This window comes from Myotis davidii, unplaced genomic scaffold, assembly GCF_000327345.1.
Source record: "Myotis davidii unplaced genomic scaffold, ASM32734v1 scaffold523, whole genome shotgun sequence".
Lineage (NCBI taxonomy): Eukaryota > Metazoa > Chordata > Mammalia > Chiroptera > Vespertilionidae > Myotis > Myotis davidii.
The window spans coordinates 2,218,283-2,241,349 of NW_006295054.1; the positions used below are offsets into that span (position 1 = coordinate 2,218,283).

A 23,067-nucleotide genomic window follows, 5' to 3' on the forward strand; every position below is an offset into this window, starting at 1 on the left:
TATTTCTGCTTTAATTCCATTGTGGTCAGAGAATATGCTTTATATAATTTGAACCCTGCCAAATTAATTCATTTTGTTACCTAAAATGTGTCTCTTCTGGAGAGTGTTCAATGTGCACTTGTGAAGTATGTATATAGTCTTCTGTTTTGGGAGGGAATATTCAATAGGTCTATAATGTTTAGTTTATAGTATTTTCCAAGGAGATTTGTTATTAATCTATTGTGTTTTGTTGCCAGTCTTCTTCTAAGCAAATTTAAGAAACAGTAGAACACTAAGAAAAATTTGAAGATGAAATGAAAATTTTCTAAAGTCTGAATCAAAATATCAGAAGCGACTGCAAAATATTGCAGGGCTTTAATCTTTTGTAGGAAGTCACGTAGACTACTTCAGTTCAGACAGAACTATAACAGACAGAAATTACAGCCTAAAACTGGGGAGCAGTGGCAGGTGTTTGTAGTGGTTAACACAAACATGTACACAACATGCATGCACACCCACACACATACACACTTATGGCATAAAATCCTATAATTTTAAAAAACAAAAATTAAATATATGTGCAAAAAGATGATAATGTTTTTTTTTTCTTTCAACTTTCTAGTTTACTTTTTTAAATAATATCTAACGCCCTAACTGGTTTGGCTCAGTGGATAGAGCGTCAGCCTGCGGACTCAAGGGTCCCAGAGCTGATTCCGGTCAAGGGCATGTACCTTGGTTGCAGGCACTTACCCAGTAGGGAGTGTGCAAGAGGCAGCTGATCAATGTTCCTCTCTCATTGATGTTTCTAACTCTCTATCCCTCTCCCTTCCTCTCTGTAAAAAATCAGTAAAGTAAAAAATAAAAAAATAAATAATATCTAACACTAATTTAAGGTAGGTATTCCTGTTTTAAGTGGAAAAAAATATGTTTGTAAAGTATTTGATCTAAGGGGAAGAGATCAACCGAAGGACTTGTATACATGTATATAAGCCAAACCAATGGACATGGACAACAGGGGGATGGGAGCATGAGTGTGTGTGTGGGGGGAGGTTGGGGGTTAATGGGGGGGATGAGGACACATTTGTAATACCTTAATAATAATAATAAAAAAAGTATTTGACCATTAGAAAGCTATTCACATGCATACATTTGCAACCATTCAATGAAAATGAAACTGAGCTTTGGAAATGAACATTACTAGCAAGGTGTTTATTTTCGCAGTCTAAGAAAGAAAAAAAAGAACATGTTTATTAGGAACATAAAAGGTTTTTGTATCTAGCTCCCCTTACCTCTCTTTCAGGAGCAGCCCTGAATCCTCCAGAGCAGCGTCATCAGGGGGATGGATTTCCAGACTTGTTCTCCAAGGTAGAGTGTGTGCGCACAGATAATGACCCTTGAATTCTGTTGCATACATAATTGAGCATAAGTGCAGAAAAATACTGCACTTCAGGTACCCATGGAAAAGCCCAGCTCTCGTTATTCTTTGTTTAGTTGGGGATTCAGGAAATTAGAGATTCATAGGTGCTTGAAGAGTTCACTTTCTCCTCGCAGTGATCTATCAGAGATGAGACTTAGAACTATTAAGGGTGCTGGGAGTAATGCATTTGTCTTAATTTTCCTGTTCTAATTGGTGCTTTGCATATTGCTGTTAGCTTTTCTTACAGCAAATTAGCAGCGATCACTTTTATAGCAATAGAAGTCATTTAAAATTGAGTATAACTGAATATGACATTGATATTTGAGTTTTTACAGTTGGTCTGGAAGCCTTAAATATATAAGGCAATGAATATCATTGAATAAAATACAATAATTTTGCTTTCTACTAGCTTTCTTCTAAATTAGATTTCACTCTATTGAAATGTATAGTCCCAGAGGGAGCTTTGGATTTCTGTTGAAATTCTGTTCTATCTAGACTTATGAAACTGAATTACTTTAATATGTATTTCTTCTCTTAGGAAACAGCCAATGTCGCAGTGGGTAATGTTCCTATCCTTGAACATAATAAAAAAGGTAAAAAACACACACACAAAAAATCAAACACCCAAACTTCTTTTTAAATCATGTGTTCAATTAAGTCTTTTGAGAGGGAGAAATATCCAATAAGTATATTAACTATTCATTAATATGCAGATTCAGGACAATATTTTCATAGATATAAAAATATTTGCAATTTTGACTGAGACAGTTCTGATGATATATCATTATGAAATTAAAAATCTATTGGCTGGACATAAGACACTGGGGGGTAGGGGAGGCCAGGGGATTGTCAAGGGCGGGGGGAAAAAAGGACACATAAAAAAAAAGAAGAAAAAGTCTATTGGCCAATGAAGAACATAATTGTGGTCTCTTAGGGGATTTCTTATTTTTTGTTAGTGAAATTTGCTATTTTTATGTGTCAGGGAAACATCTAAAAACTATGTTGGGTTTTACATAGCTTTAAATTTTTTCATGGCATTCACAGAGATTTTTAGAGATGTTTGTAGAGCAATTCTGAAAGTCACTATGAAAATCCAGTTATTTCCCGTATCAACTTTCCTAGAGAATAATTTAGTTCTGCCTAGGAATCATTCTGATCAACTTTAGTGGCTCTCTAAGGCTGCCTTGTCTAATCCTTGCCACTAGATCTGATGCTTCTTTGGTTCAAGAGAGATTTAGAAAATGTTGGTCCTTTTAAGATTTAGCAGTAGGGTCTACATCAAACATTAAATGTGGAAATATAGCCAAAATTGGGTTCTGAAGGATTTAGCCAAGCTTTTGCTTTTGTATTTATATTTGATTACTTTTTAAATGTTTCTTCCCAATCTCTGCTTTAGCATCTTCCTAATTTATTCTGCAGAAGTAAAAATAGGCATTTAGAAGTTTTGGCTAATGAAAAATGTTTCCATCAGTCATTCTTGGAAAATATTGTTTAGTAACAGCAAGTTTTCCACTAATATACTTTTTTTTTTTTTTACTGGTTTTTACATTCTTCATAGTTCTAGTGACAAAGAAACAGAACCTTGGAAAAGTTTCCCAACTAAGCTTTTAGGCTGATCTCTTTGTAAGAGTGATAGAACCACAGTGCTCTTGTTGGAATATCTAAAAAGCCATTTGCTCTGTGAAATGGTGGGCACCAGACCTGAATAAATTTGTAGAGAGCACATGGTGGGTTTCCATTTGGTTCCTGGGCCTCACCCGACTGACTTTCCACGGGGTTTCAATGTGTTTCTGATATGGAAGGCCTAGTTCTTTATAATGGTGGCATTGACTCTTAAAAAAAGAAAAGGCAACTTATCTTCTCTCTACTTTCCTTCCAAAGGAATAGTGCTTAACTCTTCTATCAGCTTTCAAAACATCATAGAAGGAACCAACAACTTCCACAAAGGTTTCCTCATCGGAGAAGGGGAGATTTTCGAGGTATACAGAGCGGAGATCCAAAACCAAACCTATGCCATTAAGTTGTTTAAACAGGTATGGAAAGAATTACTGCCACAGGATATCAGTTCCACTTATTTGCTATGCTTCATACTAGAAGGTGTCATTTTTCATCAAGATTGAAAAGAGGTGCATTTGAAAATATAATTTCATAAATGGAAATAAGATATATGATCTCAGGTGACTGGAGAAATGAAATGAATGACTGTCTGGCAGGAATGTGGAAGTCAAAGCCTTCCCACCCCCAGATGTATTGCATGAGAAAGACTTTTCTGAAAAGCCTTGTAGGACCTTTGGGACTTCGCTTCAGATGGTCAGATTGTACCGGCTGCTCCCATTTTCCTGTTTGTTTGATGGGCAGCTTCACAGACTAAGCCACAGACTGGCATCCCATGCTACTTGATAAATGGTCTTCTGTCAGAGCTCTGGAGGGTAGCAAAGGGGAGGCTTCAAGTAGGAGCAGCAAGGCAACAATGAGAGTGGGAGATTGGGAGACAGCTGAGCGATTGCAGCCAGTAGAGCAGCAAGGGTCCTGAGGCATCTAACCCAGGAGTCGGGCAGAGATAGGTACACCATACCCCCCAAAGAGCTTCTCCTCATGTGCTCCACTGTTAGCCAACGATTACTAGTTTCTAAACTCCTTCTATGGGCTGGGTGTTGAGCCGGCAAAGATGAATAAGGCATATTTCGTCCTCAAGTTGCTCAGAGTTTAACAGGGGAAACAGCCAGCTAAAGAAAATGTTAAATTGCAATGTGAGAAGTACTTTAGCAGCGATTTGTCCAAAAAGTCACAGGATCACGTACCATATAGCCAGAGGAGGGGCGCGTCCAGCACCCAGGAGAGTGCCTGGCACCGAGTAACCATTCACTAAAAGTGTCTGCAGTGAACAGATGGAGGAGTGGATGGAAGGAAGTGACCTTTCAGCTGGCTTTTGAAGGATGAGTAGAACTTGGCCGGCAGTGAGGGAGGGAAGTACGTCTGGGGTGGAATAAGTAGAGGCACAGGCCTGAAGGCGCAGGCATGAAAGCATCTTACTCATGACTAATAGGTCGTTCAGTGGAGTAGAGATCAGTGTGGGGGTGGGAAGGAAGAGGCAGAAAATGATACTGGAAAGATAGGTTACGTCCATGGATGGTTTGTAAGAGGGAGAGTGAAAAGACTAGATTTGAGTTCCTGAAATGTAACTTTGATTAGATGGTAGACAGGAAGTGAGCAGAAGCATTGGAGGAAGGGTGGCAAGAACTTAGACCGGAGGTGACAAGACCTGGCAGAGGGATCTTTCAGATGTGTACATGAATTGAGCTTAAACTAATTTCTTAGCCCTAATATTAGAATCACCTCTGGAGCTCTAAAAAAAAATGATCACCCTAACCGGTTTTGCTCAGTGGATAGAGCATCGGCCTGCGGACTCAAGGGTCCCAGGTGTGATTACGGTCAAGGGCATGTACCTTGGTTGTGGGCACATCCCCAGTAGGGAGTGTGCAGGAGGCAGCTGATTGATGTTTCTCTCTCATCAATGTTTCTAACTCTATCCCTTTCCCTTCCTCTCTGTAAAAAATCAATAAAATATATATATTTTTAAAAATGATCCCCTTAGTGTCTGGTTAGGTCAGACTAGGGGCGGAGGTGGCAGGCATCAATATTTTTTTAAAAATTGATATTGAGAGAGCCAGCAAGAGAGAGAGAAACATTGATATAGGAGGCATCATATGGGATGATGCTCCAACCAACTGAGCCACAGCAGCCAGGGTGGCGTCAGTGTTTTTTAAAAGCTTCCTAGGTGGTTCATACATAGCCAGTGTAAGATGGGGTAGAGGCAGGGAGGATGGCAAGGAGAATGTCTAAGAAAAGAGATGAAATGGACCAAAACAGTGATCTATTAGATAGGACTGGGGAAATAGGGGAGAAAGAGGGAGGACCTGAGATGAATCCTACTTTGCAGCTTAAATTACAAGGACTTAAAAAAATTATTAGCCTGATTTCTCCATTTCCTCAATTGCATTTTGTCCACTAATTCTATATAGACATCTCAAAATTTCTGGTAAGAGGAATGGTCTATTAAACAAATGGAACTATTTACCAGTAAAACCATTCAACAGAGAATGTGGTTAGTGTAGAGGTGACCTAACTATAGAGCCTGTGTCTTAGCACTAATATGTCTCTGGCCCCATTTGTACATTCTCCTTTGGTTGCACCCCAGGGCCACCTCCCCAAAGGCTCCATCCATCTACCTTCCTCTTCTCTCCACCAACTCACACTCCCTTTGGGGAGTTTTGTTTCCAGGAGTTTGGCTTCAGAATGAGGTATCATTGCCTCTAGATCTCCTTCCTTTCCTGCCCCAGAGAATTATTTCTTTGATTGCCTCTGACCCTTCCAGGATGGTTTTGCTGACCCTCCTAAGTGTAGACACAGCATCACAGCATTATATCATGGTATTGATTTCCTCACCCGTCTCTCACAATAGGCTAGATGGTTTTCTTCAAAGAGCTCTTATTTATATTAGTATCCCAGTGCCTCACTACAGGGCCTGAACCATAGTAGTTGCTCAATAAGTGTTTGTCAAGCAATGAAATGAATGATAAATATGCCCGTTTTATGATTTTTGTTGCTGATTTCTAGGAGTAAAAAGACAGGAGATGACAAAGGAAGAGGGAAACATACTAGATGTGTGAGATAGGTACATCCAACACCTGGGGAGCTTACAGTTCTGACTCAGCACATCTGGGCAGGGACCTGAGACTCAGCCTTTCTCACCAGCTCCTGGTGAAGTTGATGTTCCTTGTGCACAGACCACACTTTGAGCAGCAAGAATGCTAGGTTAGCGCAAACATAGAAACTAAACCCTTCACTGTTCAGATTAAGAAAGCTCTGACCTCAGGGAGATTAAGTGACAAAAAAGTCACCAATAGTGAGTGCTAGAAATGAGCCCGAGACCCAATCCACTTGGATCTCATGACAATGGTTTTTTTAAAATATAAATTTTCATAAAGATGTCTTTGAAAATGAGCTGTCAAACTAGTTTATTGTTTCTGACTTTCTGGATTAACTCGGAAAATAGTTTCCAGAATTCTTGTTGGACTTCTCTCCCTTTATTTCTGAGGACAGAGAGGTCTGAAAACTGCCCAGTTTAGCAATTTGCAACTGAAAGAACCTTACAGGTGATGGGACCTAAGGACACACTTAATTTAAGTCTTTTATGGTAGAAGTTAGGAACCTGAGATTCAGAGACAAGTGGGACATAAGGTGTATGAAGCCCTGGAGAGCAGTGCTAGGCACAGAATAGATGCTCAGTACAATATCATTGAACTCATTAATCTATTCAATAAATATTTGTCAGGCACTGGGCTAGCTCCTGAAGCATCTTTGAAGTAAGGAGTTATATTTTCCATTTGCTTAGTAGGCCCATCTTTTCAAAATTAATACAGAGGTAAACATGAACCAACATGTTCACATGACCCAAGTCAAATGCCAAATTAGTGAGATCACTTCTAACCAGAATGCGAGGATGACAAACTGAATTCTTCATGAGATCAAGTGGGGAATTTCTAGACATCATGGGATTTATTTGAATACATATGCTATTTTTAAATTTATGAAAAAGGTGAAAGTTTAAACTATAGAATATGGCAACATGATGCATTGCATGAAAAACTTAATTTAAAAAAAATTAAAATTTAATAGCATTGGTTCTAAATCTGTTTGGGGGCTAATGGATTTTTGAAAATCTGATTAAATCTAAGGATTCTCTTTCCAGAAAAATGTTCATTTGCACTTACACCAAAAAGTTCATCTAATTTCAGGGAGACCATGGCCCTAGGCTAAGACTCCCAGGAATAGCGAGCCTTTCTGTAATTTTTCCCCCTTGTTTTTCTGTATGATATTTAGGAGAAAACAATGCAATGCAAGAAACAATGGAAGAGGTTTTTATCTGAGCTTGAAGTTTTATTACTGTGAGTATATTTTGCCTGGAACGTCTCCCTTTGTGTCTGGTTTCCATCTCTGTTCATCTCTGATTCTGCAGCATGGTTGGCATTTAAAAAATAAGGGTTGGAAATAGAACACTGTGTAAATTTCTGACATCTGCTTTAGTATATTCCTTAGAATACATTCAAAAATAGGCCATTTACATAATTCACTTGAACATATTTTAACAAGAAACTGTCACAGGAAAGTGGATTAAATCATGTGTGACTAACATAGCTGAGTGTAAAATAATTCCTAGAACATTAGAATTGTATATATGTTACCATTTCCCTCTTCCTTAGAGACATTCCAGTCAAGAAACTGTTTCATCGGTATAACCCTTGTCAGGAAGAGAATTTTAGACAAAGAAATCAAGTACTTTTGATGTGTATATTATTTTCTGGGAATTCATTCATGAGCCTGAGCGTCCTTGGGGACAAACTAAAATGACTTCATTTTCATATATATTCATATCTGCAGCTGTGCAGCCTGCCTCATTGAAGGCCCCTAACCCTATAGAGTTCCATCATCACCCTTTACAAATAGAAAATGTTCTCTTCAAACGCGACCAATACGTGCCTGGGGGAGGGAGTATAAATCCTTCTCCTTTTATACCCAGGACCAGAAATCAAAAATCTTAAAGGCTAATTTTAAAAACTTAATAACAGAAGCATTGATCAGACTGTCAAACCTCAGAGGGAAGGTAGGGGAGGGTGGGGGTAAGGGTAGAGATCAACCAAACAGAAGGTGAAATTAAAGGCATGCATCTACAGAAAAATAAATAAAAACTTAATATCTAGCCCAGCTGGTGTGGCTCACTGGTTTTTATTAGGCCTTTGGGTATTTTTCTTAATGGTTTGTAAGAGCATTTTAAATATTAGAGAAAATTAGCCCTGCTTTTATGTTATGAGATACAGCTTTTTTTTTTTTTTTTTTTTTTACCAGATTGTCATTTGTCTTTGCTTATTCTATCTAGTTTTGGCCATGTGGAATGGTTTTCATGTAGTTGAATTTAATATTTTTCAACTATATTTTCTTTTATGGACTCTGGGTTTTATATCATAGTTTAAAAGTTCTTCCCTACCGAGAGGTTATAAAAAAATATTGCCATTTTTTTCCAAGTACTTTTATGAGTTCATTTTTTACATTTGTAGATCTGGTTCATTTGGAGTTATTCTGGTAAGGTATTTGTATTTTTATTTAGGGAGACATAATAACTCTATGATGTTGAATATTCCTCATGTGCCGTCATTATTATTTATATTGCTAATAGTTATTTATCAAGAACTTTACATGTATTGATTCTTTCTTTTTTTAAAATTTTTTTTATTATTATTAAGGTATTACAAATGTGTCCTCATCCCCCCCATTAACCCCCAACCTCCCCCCAAATGGTGAGAGTTCCTTCTTTTTAAAAAAATATATTTTATTGATTTTTTATAGAGAGGAAGGGAAAGGGATAGAGAGTTAGAAACATCGATGAGAGAGCAACATCGATCAGCTGCCTCCTGCACACCCCCCACTGGGGATGTGCCTGCAACCAAGGTACATGCCCTTGACCGGAATCGAACATGGGACCCTTAAGTCTGCAGGCCGACGCTCTATCCACTGAGCCAAACCAGTTAGGGCATGTATTGATTCTTTAATACTATGAGATAATTATAGGATTACCTATGTGGTAATCAACTTGCCTATGAGGTAAGTACAGCTGTTATCCCCATTTTACATAAAGATGAAGAAACTGAGGTAGAATCTATCTTTTTTCTTTTTTTTACAAGTTTCAACTTATTTTCTAAATCATCTTCAATCTCCCTCTTCTCCTAGTTTTACTTGTGAGTAAGATAGATGCAGCTTTCTCCTTTCAGAGCATAGTATCTGAGATGTTTGGAGTGGGATTAGACGAGAAGTACATAATGGCAATTTCAGAAAATTAAGTGATAAGATGAGGAAGAACAGGCATTGAAGAAACTGGAAATAGAAACTTGTGTGTGTGTGTGTGTGGTGGGGGTGGTGCTGCAGAGTAGGCTTCTTGGAAAAAGTAACATCTAAGCTAATTAGACCCCATCTAAGACCTGAGGATAAGTTTCTGTTTTGTTTTTTAGTTTAATATTAAGGAAACTGCTTAATCCTTATGCCTTAAATAGAATTATTCTAAACTCCTTAGAATGTGGCTTCTGGTTCTTCCCCCTGCCCCCCCCCCTTCTTCCTCAAGGGAAGGGAAAGAAGTTAATAATTTCTGAGGTTCTGGGACTTGGCTAAATGTTTAACCTTTAATTTTCATAAGACTCTCAGGATTGGCTGGCTTAAACAACAAAGATTTATTTTCTCATAGTTCTGGAGGCTGGGATCAAGGTCGAGGTAGATTTGATTCCTGTGAGGACTCTCTTCTGGCTTGCAAATGACTGCCTTCTTGTTTTGTGCTCACGTGGTATAGAAAGGGAGTAAACTCTGTTGCTTCTTCTTATAAGGGCACTAATCCCATCATGAGGACCCCACCCTTATGACCTCATCTAACCCTCCTTATCTCCTAAAGGCCTCATCTTGAAATATTATCGAGGATAGGGTTTCAAGATATGGATTTGGGGGGGACACAATTCAGCTTATAGAGATTAAATAACTTGCTCAAGTTTATACAGCTGGTAAAAAGAAAGCCAGAGATTCAAACCCAGGTTTGTGTTCAAGTCTGTCTGTTCTACCACATCAGAGTCACTTGCATCATGCTTTATCTGTAGTAGGCACTCAGAATATTGGTTAACTTGCTGACCTTTAGATCTATATAATCTAAAATCCCACTGAAAGGGTTTTAGTGAAAGGGTGGGTGAGGTGGGTCCATATCATTAAAACCAGCAGTCATTCCTATGGCATTTCCATGGTCCATACCTTGATAAAAAGTAGCCATGTTTTTGCTTGATCAGTAATAATTAAAAATAAGCAAATGGTCATTTCTGCTCTGTAAGCAAGAGAGCAGAGCCGTGGCTGTGTCTATACAAGGTCTTCTATTTACTGCTTTCCAAAAGATTTATATTCCCCTAGAGGCCCAGTGCACAGATTCATGCACCAGTGGGGTCCCTCAACCTGGCCTGCACCCTCTCACAATCTGGGACCTCTTGGGGAATATTGGACTGCCGGTTTTGGCCCGATCCCCACAGGCCAGCTCAGGCCTGAGGGGATTGGGCCGAAACCAGCAGTCTGACATCCCCTAAGGGATATAGCAGTGTGAGAAGTGGCAGGCAGCAGGCGAGGAGCCCAAGTGGGGGCCAGGCACTGTTCCAGCTCATCCTGGCCATGATGCACCAGCTGCTGCTGCCACTCAGTAGCTCTGCCGGAGGTGGGAGAGGCTCACGCTACTGCAGCTGCGCTTGCCAGCTGTGAGCCTGGCTTCTGGCTGAGCGGCACTCCCACTGTGGGAGTGCACTGACCACCAGGGGGCAACTCCTGTGTTGAGCATCTGCCCCCTGGTGGTCAGTGTATGTCATAGCGACTGGTCAACCAGTCATTTGGTTGTTCAGTTGCTTAGGCCTATATATATATATATAAAATTATTTTAAGCTGCAGGAGAATCAACCAGCTAGTGGCATAGATCAGCTATTTAAGCAACCAAATACACCAATTCACTTTCTTTTCAGTCCATTGCTTTTCATTTTATACATATGATCTGAATCATAATAGGTGCAGGAATCTTTGTGTCACAGTTTTTCACATATCTCTATATATAAAAAGCTAAGTGACCGACCGTCTGTCCATCTGACTGTCTGACTGATGAACCAGCCAGTACATATGACGCCCACTGGCAATTTAAAAATAAATGTTGATTCACGCATGCATGATACATATAAAGCTCTCGCTGGTGCCAATTGCACACATGTTTTAATTTTATAATACTATGTTATATATACTATTTTGACATGTAATTTTTTTCACTAACGTAATTACTGCACGAATCTTTCTTCTAATTAATTTCCTTTCACTGTGCACAAATCTGTGCACTGAGCCACTAGTTTAACAATAAAAGTCTGTGTGTTTGTATATGAGTATATGTTTGTATACACACATACACACACATACACCTTTTTTGAGGAAAGAGGAATAGAAGGACTCAGAAGGGAGATATAGATGGATGGATGGATAGATAGATAGATAGACAGATAGAAAGATGAACAGATAGATAATCTCCCTATAGATAGATATTTCTATATACAGGGTGTCCCCAAAAATGTATACACACTTTTGTCTGATAGCTCAATTGATGTTTCTTTATTTTCAGATTAATAATTATTAATTATAATTATTGGAATTAATAATTATTCAAAGTGTGTGTACATTTTTTTTGATACCGTATAGACGTGTGTGTGTTATAGCAACGTTTTGCTATTGAAGAAACAAATAATAGGTCTTTATAAATAGAACCATTTTTTAAAAATAGCTTTATTTATTTTAATATACTAAGCATGCCTACAACACAGTAGATGTTCAATAAATAATGGATTAATTGAACTGAATTCACAGTATGTGGGAAGTTCACATGTTTTGTATTTTATAGTTATTACCTGGGTTTCATTGGTTTTCACAGTGATGACACACACATTCAAGAAATAGAGCTTGAAGGAAAGGAGCCTGAAAAATGAATCTTACACTGACATAGAATTCTATGATTTAAAAATCAGTGATATGTGTTTCATTATCAAACTTTACTAGTCACATGGGTTTCAGATAACAATACAAACTTTGTGAAGACATTGGCTACATCTTTTACCCGTGTGACTGATGCCTAGTGCAGTACCTACAGCATCATAGCTCTCAATAAATGGATGAATGAAAACAAGCCTTTGGTACTCTTCTCTTTTGGTGACTTAACTTACATATGTCTGCCTCAAGCAATGAAATGGATAAGTTCAGTTGCATTATCTTTACTTATTTAATAAGTAAGTTATATTGAGTTTTATGCTGATAGAAATAAATTAATATTCAGTATTGTTGTCTATTTGTTGTATAGTTTCCAACACTCCAAATCTTAAGAACGCTCCGCTTTCTTAAATTTTGTCTTATATTTGGATATTTTATTTGTATTTGCTTGGTCACAATCAATCAAAGAGTGACTAGTATTTGTTAGAACACTTGACCAATTTGGAAAGCAAACCTGTGTTGTGTGTCCAATGAAATTACTTCTTTCTTGGCCAAATCTATATTCTGCTTTACACCTATTCCCCACCCTGTGGCCAGAGTGTTGTTGAATAAGCAATTTGATGGATTTAAATCAAATCTTGTGTTTTAAGATTTCATCATCCAAACATCCTGGAGTTGGCCGCATATTTTACAGAGAGTGAGAAGTTCTGCCTGGTTTATCCATTCATGAGAAATGGATCACTTTTTGACAGATTACAGTGCGTAGTAAGTCATTTCCATTACTCTTCTTGCTACTCCAATTCCCTGTCGCCCCTGGGAACTGCTGAAACCTTTGATGAGAGCTGGGAGCCCAGTGTACATGTTCACATGAGGGGACAACCTACACTGGGTTTCCCAAGGAGGCAGAGGACTTCTCCATGAATTAATTTCTTGCTCTTAGAAGACGGCATAAACACCCGAGTTACTACGTCCTGTGCAACATGGTGGCCAAAAGATTTGCTAGGTTCTTCCTCCTTATTGATTCTACATCTCAAATGAGTTTACATCAATTACTCTTACTTCTCAGATCATTTTTTATTTATATAACATTACCAAGGTACCATTCAATACACATAAACATAAAAATGGTACAGACTCCTTAAAGTGAAGGAGGTTGAACAAACGTCATGATTTCTCATAAGGTGTTTTTTGAAATATGCTTAAAAATTGATTCCAATAAGATAGGTTTCAGTTAAGATGAGAATAAAATCAGATTATTTTCAATTATCCACACTATTATGCCACAGATAATTTTAAAATCTTATTTAATGAACTGTTAAACATAATTACCTTATTACCCATAATTTGATTAAACTAATATTAACATTAATAGGTATCTCACTAGCTACAAAGGCCTAGAACAGCTATTGGAAGTAGAGGAAAGCCTTTCTTGAATTAAAAATCCATTACTGTAAGGCCAGCTTCTGTTCAGGCAGTCTTCTATGTAATGAATACATGTCTGGCTTTTACTCCGAAAGTGCAACTAGAGCAACTACTCTTGTCTTTTTAGGGGAACACAGCCCCACTCTCCTGGCACATTCGAATCAGTGTATTAATTGGAACAGCCAAAGCCATTCAGTACCTGCACAACACGGTCCCGTGCTCGGTCATCTGTGGCAGTATTTCAAGGTAAGTTCTCCTAGAGCTTTAGCTTCCACCTGCAACCCCTTTCACCCGGTGAGTCAGACTCCACACTATTTTCTGCCTATAGTTTCCCTGGCATGTACATGTATGTTAAAAATGCTCATCTAAGTACTTAAAACCTTACCTTTTTATTAATGAAAGCACATCTACCAAATTTAAAAAACTACATTTATGTTGCCAAAGGGAGAGTTTATATTATCTTGGGGAATTATTAGTGAATAATGTAGGATAGACAGTTTTGTGTATTTTATTAATTATACCTGATAGCAAACTGTGAACTGAACCTGTATTAATCTCACACAAAAAAAACAAACAAACCTCCCCGCACCCCAGGTTAAAGGAAAGGTTAAGTGACTGACTTATAGGGGGATTCCTAGCAAGGTAACAGTAAAATTCTTTGGCAATTAAAATTCTTTGTCGAGTCTCCAGTGTCTTGCTCTTTCTACTGAGCCTGCTGCCTCGTAGCCATATATATTCATCTGTGACAAGCTGAGCAGCAACTCCCGTGTTCATTTTTGAGACATGAGAAATTTAGAAGCAACATCTTCCATTAGTAGACATAGGAATCGTTCGGAGAGTAGATAGCCTGTGGCAAACCTCTCTGTGAATTTTTCCTATGTGCCCTGTACCTTGAACTTGTCCAAAAGTATCTAAACACGCCTCTACTGAAGAGCAGGGAAGACTGGATTTAAAAGGCTTCTGCCTCTTCTGAACCATCTCCTAGGATCTTGAGAAAAGCTTTTCGTGTGCTTCTGAGTTGACAGAAGAGGGACTGATCGCCTACTTCTTTGTTTTGCTGGTGAAATGAACTCCATATGAAAAGACTAGATTTTCATTGAGTCCCGGAGAAGTGGGGGATCCACACAGAGATATCTGCTCCTGTTGCAATGTGGTGATTCATCAGCTGCTAGTGGCCCCATAAAATTAATGCACCCTCATGGCACCTGGGACATAGATGGACGTCCAGTGGAGGTCTCAGAGGCCGGTGGTGTCAGCCACTATGGTTAGTTCTTAAAGGCTGTGGTGGGTACCCCTAACCTAAAACAGTCCCCTTTCACACAGCTCTTGACCAGCTCTGCCCAACAGGTGCTCAAATATGTTTTAACTGAGTAAATAAATAAATATCCGGAATTTTGCTGTACATATGCTTTCCTTGGTTTAAACTTGAAATGAGCATGAGCTTATTTTCAATCCCGAGCAGTAGTACATGAATTTAATTAATTTTCCTTTTGTGTGACTAAGTTGATCAAATCCTCTCCTGAAAACGCAGCTTGGTAGGAAAGAGGGGTGAGAAGAGAGAGAATGTCGAGGTTTGGGTACTTGATGGGAGAGGGGGACGGGGAAGGTCACCAACCGGAGCAAAGGGAACATGGGGTGGAGGGATGCGCATCCAGGCTCCGCCGGGTCGCAAGGTTCTCCACAGCTGACACACACTAGGTGAGGAGATTTGGAGGTGTCCCTCCAGCATCTTGCCCCTGGTTTCCGGTTAGAGATATGATTTCAACCGGTGTGCCGTGAGAACTTTTAAAATACGCAATACCTGAAATGCCTACTATTTATTTAGTCAGGGGCACTGACCTCGTTTCCCTTAGATTGTCAAATAAAAAATTAACAACAGCTAAAACAATAACAGCTGTCCAGTGTGAATGAATCAAAATTATACCTTTTATTTTTGTCAGATCAGCAAAAAATATGAGACCTTTTTGGGTGTGCTGCAGAAATTTAGTAATATGTGTGCCACGAGATGAAAAAGATGGAGAATCGTTGGGCTAGAGCACAGACTGTGGGCCCTGATTTCTGCTTTCCACTCATGTTTAGTGTCTTCAGGCAGCTTCCCAGGAAATAGGCTCAGAGGCAGAGATTTGGCTGCGGTAGATTTTCAGGAGTGTGCTCTCAAGAACAATAAATGTTGGGGAGGGGAGGAGGAAGGTAGAATTGGGCAGTTGGAAAAGCTGAGCTGGAATATTGTCCTAGAGACCTTGGCTGATTCTATGGGACTGCTGAAGTTGGGGTGATCCTTCAAAAATATCCTAAAGTGAGGCAAGGCGCTCAGGTTTTTGTACCCCTTCATCTGACTGGCCCTGAGAGGGCCTCCAATTTATTGTGTTTGAAAAGTGGATCTACTAACTAAACTCTATTTTTTTTAAAAGTTATTTCTGTGTTAACTTTTTGAACATTTAAAAAGTTACATTCATTTTAATTCACAAATATTTATGGAACATCCATGTGCAGAGCATTGTATTAGACCATGATGATCATAGTCTTGTCCTTGAAGGGTCAGCCTGGTGATCAGAGAGATAACACAGTCACAGAAAGTATACAGGGCACCACTAACTATGCCCAATGCATGGCTGGTCTGAGAATGCTCTTCTAATGAGGTAGTTCTAAGCCAAGTCTTTGAGGAGATAGGTCATGGCAGTGGATTAGTTGAAAGAAGAGAAGAGACTATTCCTGGTGAGGGTGATAATACGTTCAAGGGAACAGAGTAAAGAATTGCCGACCATATAATGAAAGCAAGACAAATTGATTGATTGGAGAGGAAAGGATGAGGTTGGAATAAGGAAAGATAGGACTGGAGAGGGGTAAGGAATGTGGTTGGGGTTGGATAGAGCCTTGAGGTCTAACTGGTCTGAGGACCTAGATTTGATAAGCAAGGCTCTCTCAAGGGACTCTGAAGCTTCTCTAGGGTGTAAGGGGCAAGAGAACAGTTCTGGAATCAGCAGTAGATACCACAATTTTAAAGGAGGCCACTTATTCTGGGCCACTTATTCTCAGTACCTGTTTGGATGTGCTGAATATAAACTCATGCAAGGAACACACCAGATGAGTGCTCAATGAGTAATGGAGATGCAGAGTATGGAACGATATCTGATCAGAGACAGGGAGAATTTCATGGGACAGGCAGGGTTTAAACTGGAAACGCAACTAGCAACGTATTTTATTGTTTTAGTTGGTGAAGGGGCTGCCAGTGATTGCTGCCTTTGGGGTTTTTCAAAGGGCTCAAAGCCTCAACATAACCATCTGTAGACTATGCCCACCCAGGCGTGTGTCAGGGTGTGGAGTTATGGTATGTGGGCACTTATTGAGAACTGTGGTTTCACAATTGTTCATCAGTGTGTTCCTCTCTGCTCCAGAGCAAATCAGCCTTTCACAGACACTGAACTCTTGACTTTCTGCTAAGCCTGCCAGCAAAGATGTTAATTAACAGTAGATTTCCCCCCTCCTTCAGTGATGCACACACCTGTTCTCGAGAAACTGGAATGAGGCCAACTCGTTTCATTCAAGGCACTAAGCATCTGTCAGGTGGTAGTGACTTTCAGTCCCCAACAGCCAAACGTGAACTGGCTGACCTAGATCACCCTCCCGAGTTTCTTTGAAATGAATCTTTCATTTTGCTCTAAGTGTGGGCCTCCTTGGTTCTTGGTTCCTCTGTGTACAGCCTAGTGCGCTTAGGAATTCTTACTTTTCTGCCTTTGTCTATTAATTTTTTAATTCTTTGTAAGGAAAGGCAGCTTCTAGGAGATCTGTCATTTTGTTATACAGCTCTGATAATAGGCCAAAAAAAAAGGACATTTCAGAACGTGTTAAACAGTGATGAGTAAGTCAGGGCTCTGTTTGTGTTGGAGACATTGGAGATACTGTAATGGGAGATACTGTATTGTTACCTTTATTTTCATTTCTGCATCTGGGGCTCAGATGATGGATCACAGAAGAGTTTATTGTACATCTTTGACATTATCAAATAATGTTTTTAATAGTATGAAATAACCTGGAAGAATGTGCATAAAGTGAGATTAAGTGGAAAAAGCCAAATTGAAGTAGCATTGAGTACACGATTATAACTTTGTAGTACTACAAATTTATGAATTAAAGAATAGATTAAAGTAAAACATAGAAAGTAAAACATATCAAAATATAAATAAGGCTTTATTTAGACAGAGAGATGTAGCTTTTAATTTAATGGCTTAGTTATTATTTCTATGCTATGTTTTTAAATAAACTTCATAATAATTATAACATTTATATAATTGTATAATAAAAATAACATTTATTAGAAAAAATAACTTGGCGTCATATCTTTCTGTTTCAAACCAAGGAAGCAGAAGAAACTCCAAGAAGGAGTCTAGTTACTAAGTGATGTCTGAAAGTTCTGTTTTATTCATTCCCTGTAATTACTTCCATCTACAAAAGAAGCTTAGTAATCTTACGCCTTCGTGGTTTTTAAAATCGTTTAAGAAATGAAGATTGTAAGGTCATTATTCTGCAGCCTGGAGCCCAAAGTGTGAGTAGCACCTTCGTCTAAGCAACAAAAAGGTGCCTGCACCGGCACTGCAGATGACAGGGCAGGAGCACAGGAAATCCGCTCAAGCCCAGGGCCTCCCACTCTCAGGCCACGGGTTTCTTCTCACTTGTATGATCGAGCCAACAGGGATGGTCTCACGTTGGAGCTCTTCTTGCTTTCGAATTCTGTGACTCTGCCCCTGCCTGTTTTTGTGCTGTGCTCTATACCCAAATCTAGGGATTGTACCAGGAGAAGGATGTGAACCTACATTTTTAAAATCCTGGTCATGTTTTATCCTGATCAACTTCAGAGCAGGGATGAGTTCAGCTACATTAAGGAGGTACCTCCAGAGACCCACTCACCCTAGAGCAGGCGAGGTAAAGTCCTGAATTGCCTGTTCCCCAGAGTCTTCTCTCTCTCCTTTCCCCTTTTCAACAACCAGCCAGACGTCATTGCTGTCTCTGTTTCTTGTCACTGGTTACGTGTATGGCCTTTGGGTCAGGAAGATCTCGGTTCAAATTCCTGCTCTGCTACTTGCTGGCTGTGTGACTGTTGGTGAATTCCTTAAACTCCCAGAGGCTCAGTCCTCTTATCTGGAACTGAGCCGGCTACTATTGCACTCCTCCCAGGTGGTGGGGATGGAGGGAGATCATCTATATAAAGCACCGCCCAGGGTTGGCAATAAGCTGTAATTTCTCTCACCTAGTGGAGGCTGCCTCTTCCATCTCCCAAGTGTCTCATCCAGCCGGCCCCAGCACAGCAGCTGTCAGAGCACCATTGCAGTGCAGCTCTGATGATTAGAGCTTCCTTTATAGTGAGCTAAAACCTGTCTTCCTGTGACCGCTCAGCCACTGTTTTGCACTGGAATTTTCTATCTGCACCTAAAGAAAAGAGGAGATAAAAGTCCAATTCTGCTTTGTCATCAACAGTTACTTAATCTCTTATGAGTAGCTGAATAAAAAGATTTTTTCCCCAGTTAACTATAGTAACTTGAAAGAGCACTGAACCCAAGAAAAGGAGGGCTAAGCTTTAGTCCTGGCTCTGCCATTAAAAAGTTATTTTGCACCCTAGCCAGTTTGGCTCAGTGGATAGAGTGTCGACCCTTGGACTGAAGGGTCTGGGGTTCAATTAGGGCCAAGGGCACGTAGTTCAGTTACAGGCTCGATCCCTGACCCTGGTCTCTCTCACACTCATGTTTCTCTCACTCTGTCTCTCCCTCTCCCTTGCCCTGTCTCTAAAAAAGAAAATCAGTGGCCCTAGCTGGTTTGGCTCAGTGGATAGAGCATTGGCCTGTGGACTGAAGGGTCCCAGCGTCGATTCCAGTCAAGGGCACATGCTTGGGTTTCGGGCTCGATCCCCAGTAGGGCGCGTGCAGGAGGCAGCTGATCAATGATGTTTCAATCTCTCTCTCTCCCTTCCTCTCTGAAATCAATAAAAATATTTTTAAAAGCCCAATGGAAAAATATCCTCGGGTGAGGATTAACAACAACAAAAAAAGCTATTTTGCACCAAATAAGTCATTTCAACCATGTGGGCCTCATTTACCTCATCTGAAAAAGGGGCGATTATTTTACATAGCAGTGATTATATAGCAGTGATTATAGAGCAGCGATGTTGAGTCATTTTCATCTCACATTTCATCTTTGATGGATTGGCAATGATTTCCCACAGGCAGTATTGAAAGGGAATTGGGGAGGGGGAGGGTGTGCATTCTGAACTCAATTCATGATGTCTGCCAAGAACATGGGAGGATGTTTTGGCAACATTGGGGCCACATATTTGCCATATGAAGAGAGGTTTAATCTACTTATGGTTTTAAATTCTCTTAATTAACAAACTGATTATATAAACACATGTTTGTTAACTCTTTTCTATAGACTCAACATCACGCTTATGTAAACAACAGAATCTAGTCTCTTAGTAAGAGTCAAATAGCATATAGTGCAGCTGTGCAGTGGGGACTGCTGGAATTCAGGGCAGCTGAGTGAAAACTTCATGGAGGAAGTGAACATTAGGCTGCAGAGAGGCCTGGATAAAAATTGCGGGGAGGGGAGGAGTACTTTGCAGGTGAAGGGAACAGTATAAAGAAAGAGCACTGAACACAGAAAAAGGAGGGGAATGGCAGAGGGGTAAAGGGTAAAGGGAATCAAATGTTTGGTGACAGATGGAAACTAAACTTTCGGTGGCGAGCATGCTGTAGTGTAGATACAGATAGCAAATGATAACGCTGTACAGCTGAAACTTACATAGTGTTCTTAACCAATGTTACCTCAATAAAAATTAAAAATTTAGCCCAACTGGTGTGGCTCAATGGTTGAGCATCGACCTATGAACCAGGAGGTCACAGTTCAATTCCCGGTCAGGGCACAAGCCTGGGTTGTGGGCTGGATCCCCAGTGGGGAGGGGCGGGGGACTGCAGGAGGCAGCCAATCAATGATTCTCTTTCACACTGATGTTTCTATCTTTCTTTCCCTCTCCCTTCCTCTCTGAAATCAATAAAAAAAATATTTTTTTTTAATTAAAATTTTTTTAAAAGAAAGCAAGCCCTTAAACACCAGTAAGTGCAGTCCTCCTTGCCTGCATTAGTAAGTGCTAATACCTCAGGGTAGTTTACAGGCTGCAGACAGATCAGGGAGTCAGTGAAAGCTCGAGGGCTTTAGACCTGACCTAAGAGCCCACTGGACAATGTATTAACCACCCCAGCAACCCGAGTTTGGGTATCATTGATCTTATCTCAGTTTGACACAGGAGAAAGCTGAGACTTCCTGAAATTAGTAACCTGCTTCTGTCACACCTCTGTAGATGGGGGAGGGAGGCGGGGCTCACATGTGTGTGGGCCCAACAATCACGCTCCTATTCGGTGATTAGTCATTGTCTCTGGGGGCACGTTGGTTTCATTGGGCAGAGACAGGGAAATGGGCAGGAAAGGAGAGCGTGATTAGCATGTGCAGATTTGGAGATGCTGATGTCAGACGGCTGGTGAAAACGGCAGCAGGCGGTGGCCTGAGCTGGAGACGGGACCTGGGTGTGCGTTCAGGACCCTCGCCTGCGCCTGTGAAGCAGTGAGAGCAAACAGGCTCCCCGGGAGACGCTGTGCCAAGGACACTCAAGGAGGAAGCCAAGCCCACATTTCAAAAGTGTTTTTCGAGAAGCCTGGTGGTTTCGTTTGCCCAAAAATGTCTTCGTAATTTGAACTCTTCCGAGAGAATGTTATAAAAGCAAAACTTTATTTCCAGATGGTGGAATTTGAGGAGGAAAAGGATTTAAAGAAAAGAATCTTAAAGAGTTGACGTCTCTGCTCTTGACAAATGACCTTCCCATTTTTATTTGGGGAACAGAGATGTTTTTGAATTACGGGAAAGCAGTGGTTGTTCTTGCTTTTTCCAACTTATCCCTTCCCGAGCTTAATTGTTTTCACATTTATGAACGATCTTAAATTCAAATGCATTTTATCTTCGGCATTTTTCATCCCAGACATTCATCCCGGTTCATTTCCTGGCGAACATTTCTAATGTTTCCTGTGAGATTATGTCCTCGCATCATTTTGGCCAGATGCATTGCATGCTGCAGTGGGGAGGGCTGTGTGCACCCCTCCCAGTCACCTGCAGGCTCCCGGGGAGACTGGATCTTGCCCCATCTGGTGAGGGGTATCTTGGTGTGGCAGCAGCAGTAACACAGGAAGATGTCCCATCGCTTCAGGCCGTCAACCAGAGGCCACGTGTGTCCTCTATCTCTGGGGCCTATGGGGTGGAGTGTGGACTTTCCCTGAGAGTTGCCAGGCATTCAGGGACTGGGCTACTGGGCACCAATAACATCCCATAAAATCCTATAAAAATAAATGTATCTTTAAAAAACAATCTTGCACCTACATATCAAACATGGTATTTGCACTTGCGTTCAAATCCTGCATTATAGTCTAGGTGTGTCATCTTGTTTTATATTTAAGGCCCACAGCCTTCTACTAAATCAGGAGACAAACTGGTGAGCAAAGAAAGCAATTCTTGTAGCCATTGAGGGATGCAGTTCCCCCAAAACGAATTGTCTTAAAGACTTAGCAAAAGGGAGATGAAGTAATATTCCCGCAGTGAGGATGTACGTCACCACCTGTGTAGGCTTCTCCCCATCTCCTTCGTGACCCTATCATTGATCCTTCTGTGGAAGAATGATCTAGAGCAAGGGTCCTCAAACTACGGCCCACGGGCACATACAAATACAAATATTGTATTTGTTCCCCCCCACTTTTTTTTACTTCAAAATAAGATATGTGCAGTGTGCATAGGAATTTGTTCATAGTTTTTTTTTTTTAACTATAGTCCAGCCCTCCAACGGTCTGAGGGACAGTGAACTGGCCCCCTGTTTAAAAAGTTTGAGGACCCCTGCTCTAGAGGCCTCTCTGTTACAGTAAGTGGTCTTGTGGGAAAGAATAGAAGAAACAGGTTGCATAGACACTAAATTAAGTGTGTGGGCCATTGGATGTTTGTCAACTGTGTCTTTGGTAGCCACAATAGCTAGCAAGCTGCCCTGTTAGTGCACCATATTGTTACATGGTTTCAGTTATTTATGTTGTCTTTATTTTTTTCAGTCTGTGTTTACCCCCATAGGATAAACGCATTCAGTTGACCTACGTGGTAGCTGAAGGCACTTTATGTTGGAACATTCTATTTGAGGTAGAAGCAGGGGAAAGAATTAGGGCAGAATTGATTGTTGACAGGCCTTTTGCAATTCCCACTTTTCTGAAACAGAACATCCTTCTTCCTCGGCTACCATTAACCTTTATTTAGAACAGAGTAAATCACTGGGCTCAAAATTTATGTTATACACTAAGGTCTGCTGGTACACAACTTGTCTTTTCACCAAATATCATTATTCAAAGTGTAAACGCAGTGCCCTAGGACAATTTCGCATTCTTATTGATGGCCTCTCGCTGCCCCGAATCCTCCGTGGGTTTTACCGGCTAGCGTATCGTGGTTCCCCGGGCCGCCTCTTACAGAACTGCTTCACCCGCTGCCGAAGCTTCCCACCAGTTCTGCTGAGGGTCAAGTAAATAGATTAGATTATGTTTTTTTGTTGTTGTTATTACTGCTTTTTTTTTTTCTCTTTTGTACCTAGGAAAGAATTATTC

General features: G+C 40.3%; 1 protein-coding gene across 1 annotated transcript in view; it reads left to right on the plus strand.

Annotated features, from left to right (window-relative positions):
- The window catches only part of IRAK3 (interleukin 1 receptor associated kinase 3), a 55,291-nt gene that overhangs the window by 24,845 nt on the left and 7,379 nt on the right, over nt 1–23,067 (plus strand). The window contains exons 4-9 of the mRNA XM_015567748.1: nt 1,280–1,344; nt 1,935–1,989; nt 3,278–3,429; nt 7,280–7,344; nt 12,631–12,745; nt 13,530–13,648. Of these exons, the coding sequence (XP_015423234.1) occupies nt 1,280–1,344; nt 1,935–1,989; nt 3,278–3,429; nt 7,280–7,344; nt 12,631–12,745; nt 13,530–13,648 (571 nt within the window). The remainder of the gene's footprint in view (nt 1–1,279; nt 1,345–1,934; nt 1,990–3,277; nt 3,430–7,279; nt 7,345–12,630; nt 12,746–13,529; nt 13,649–23,067) is intronic.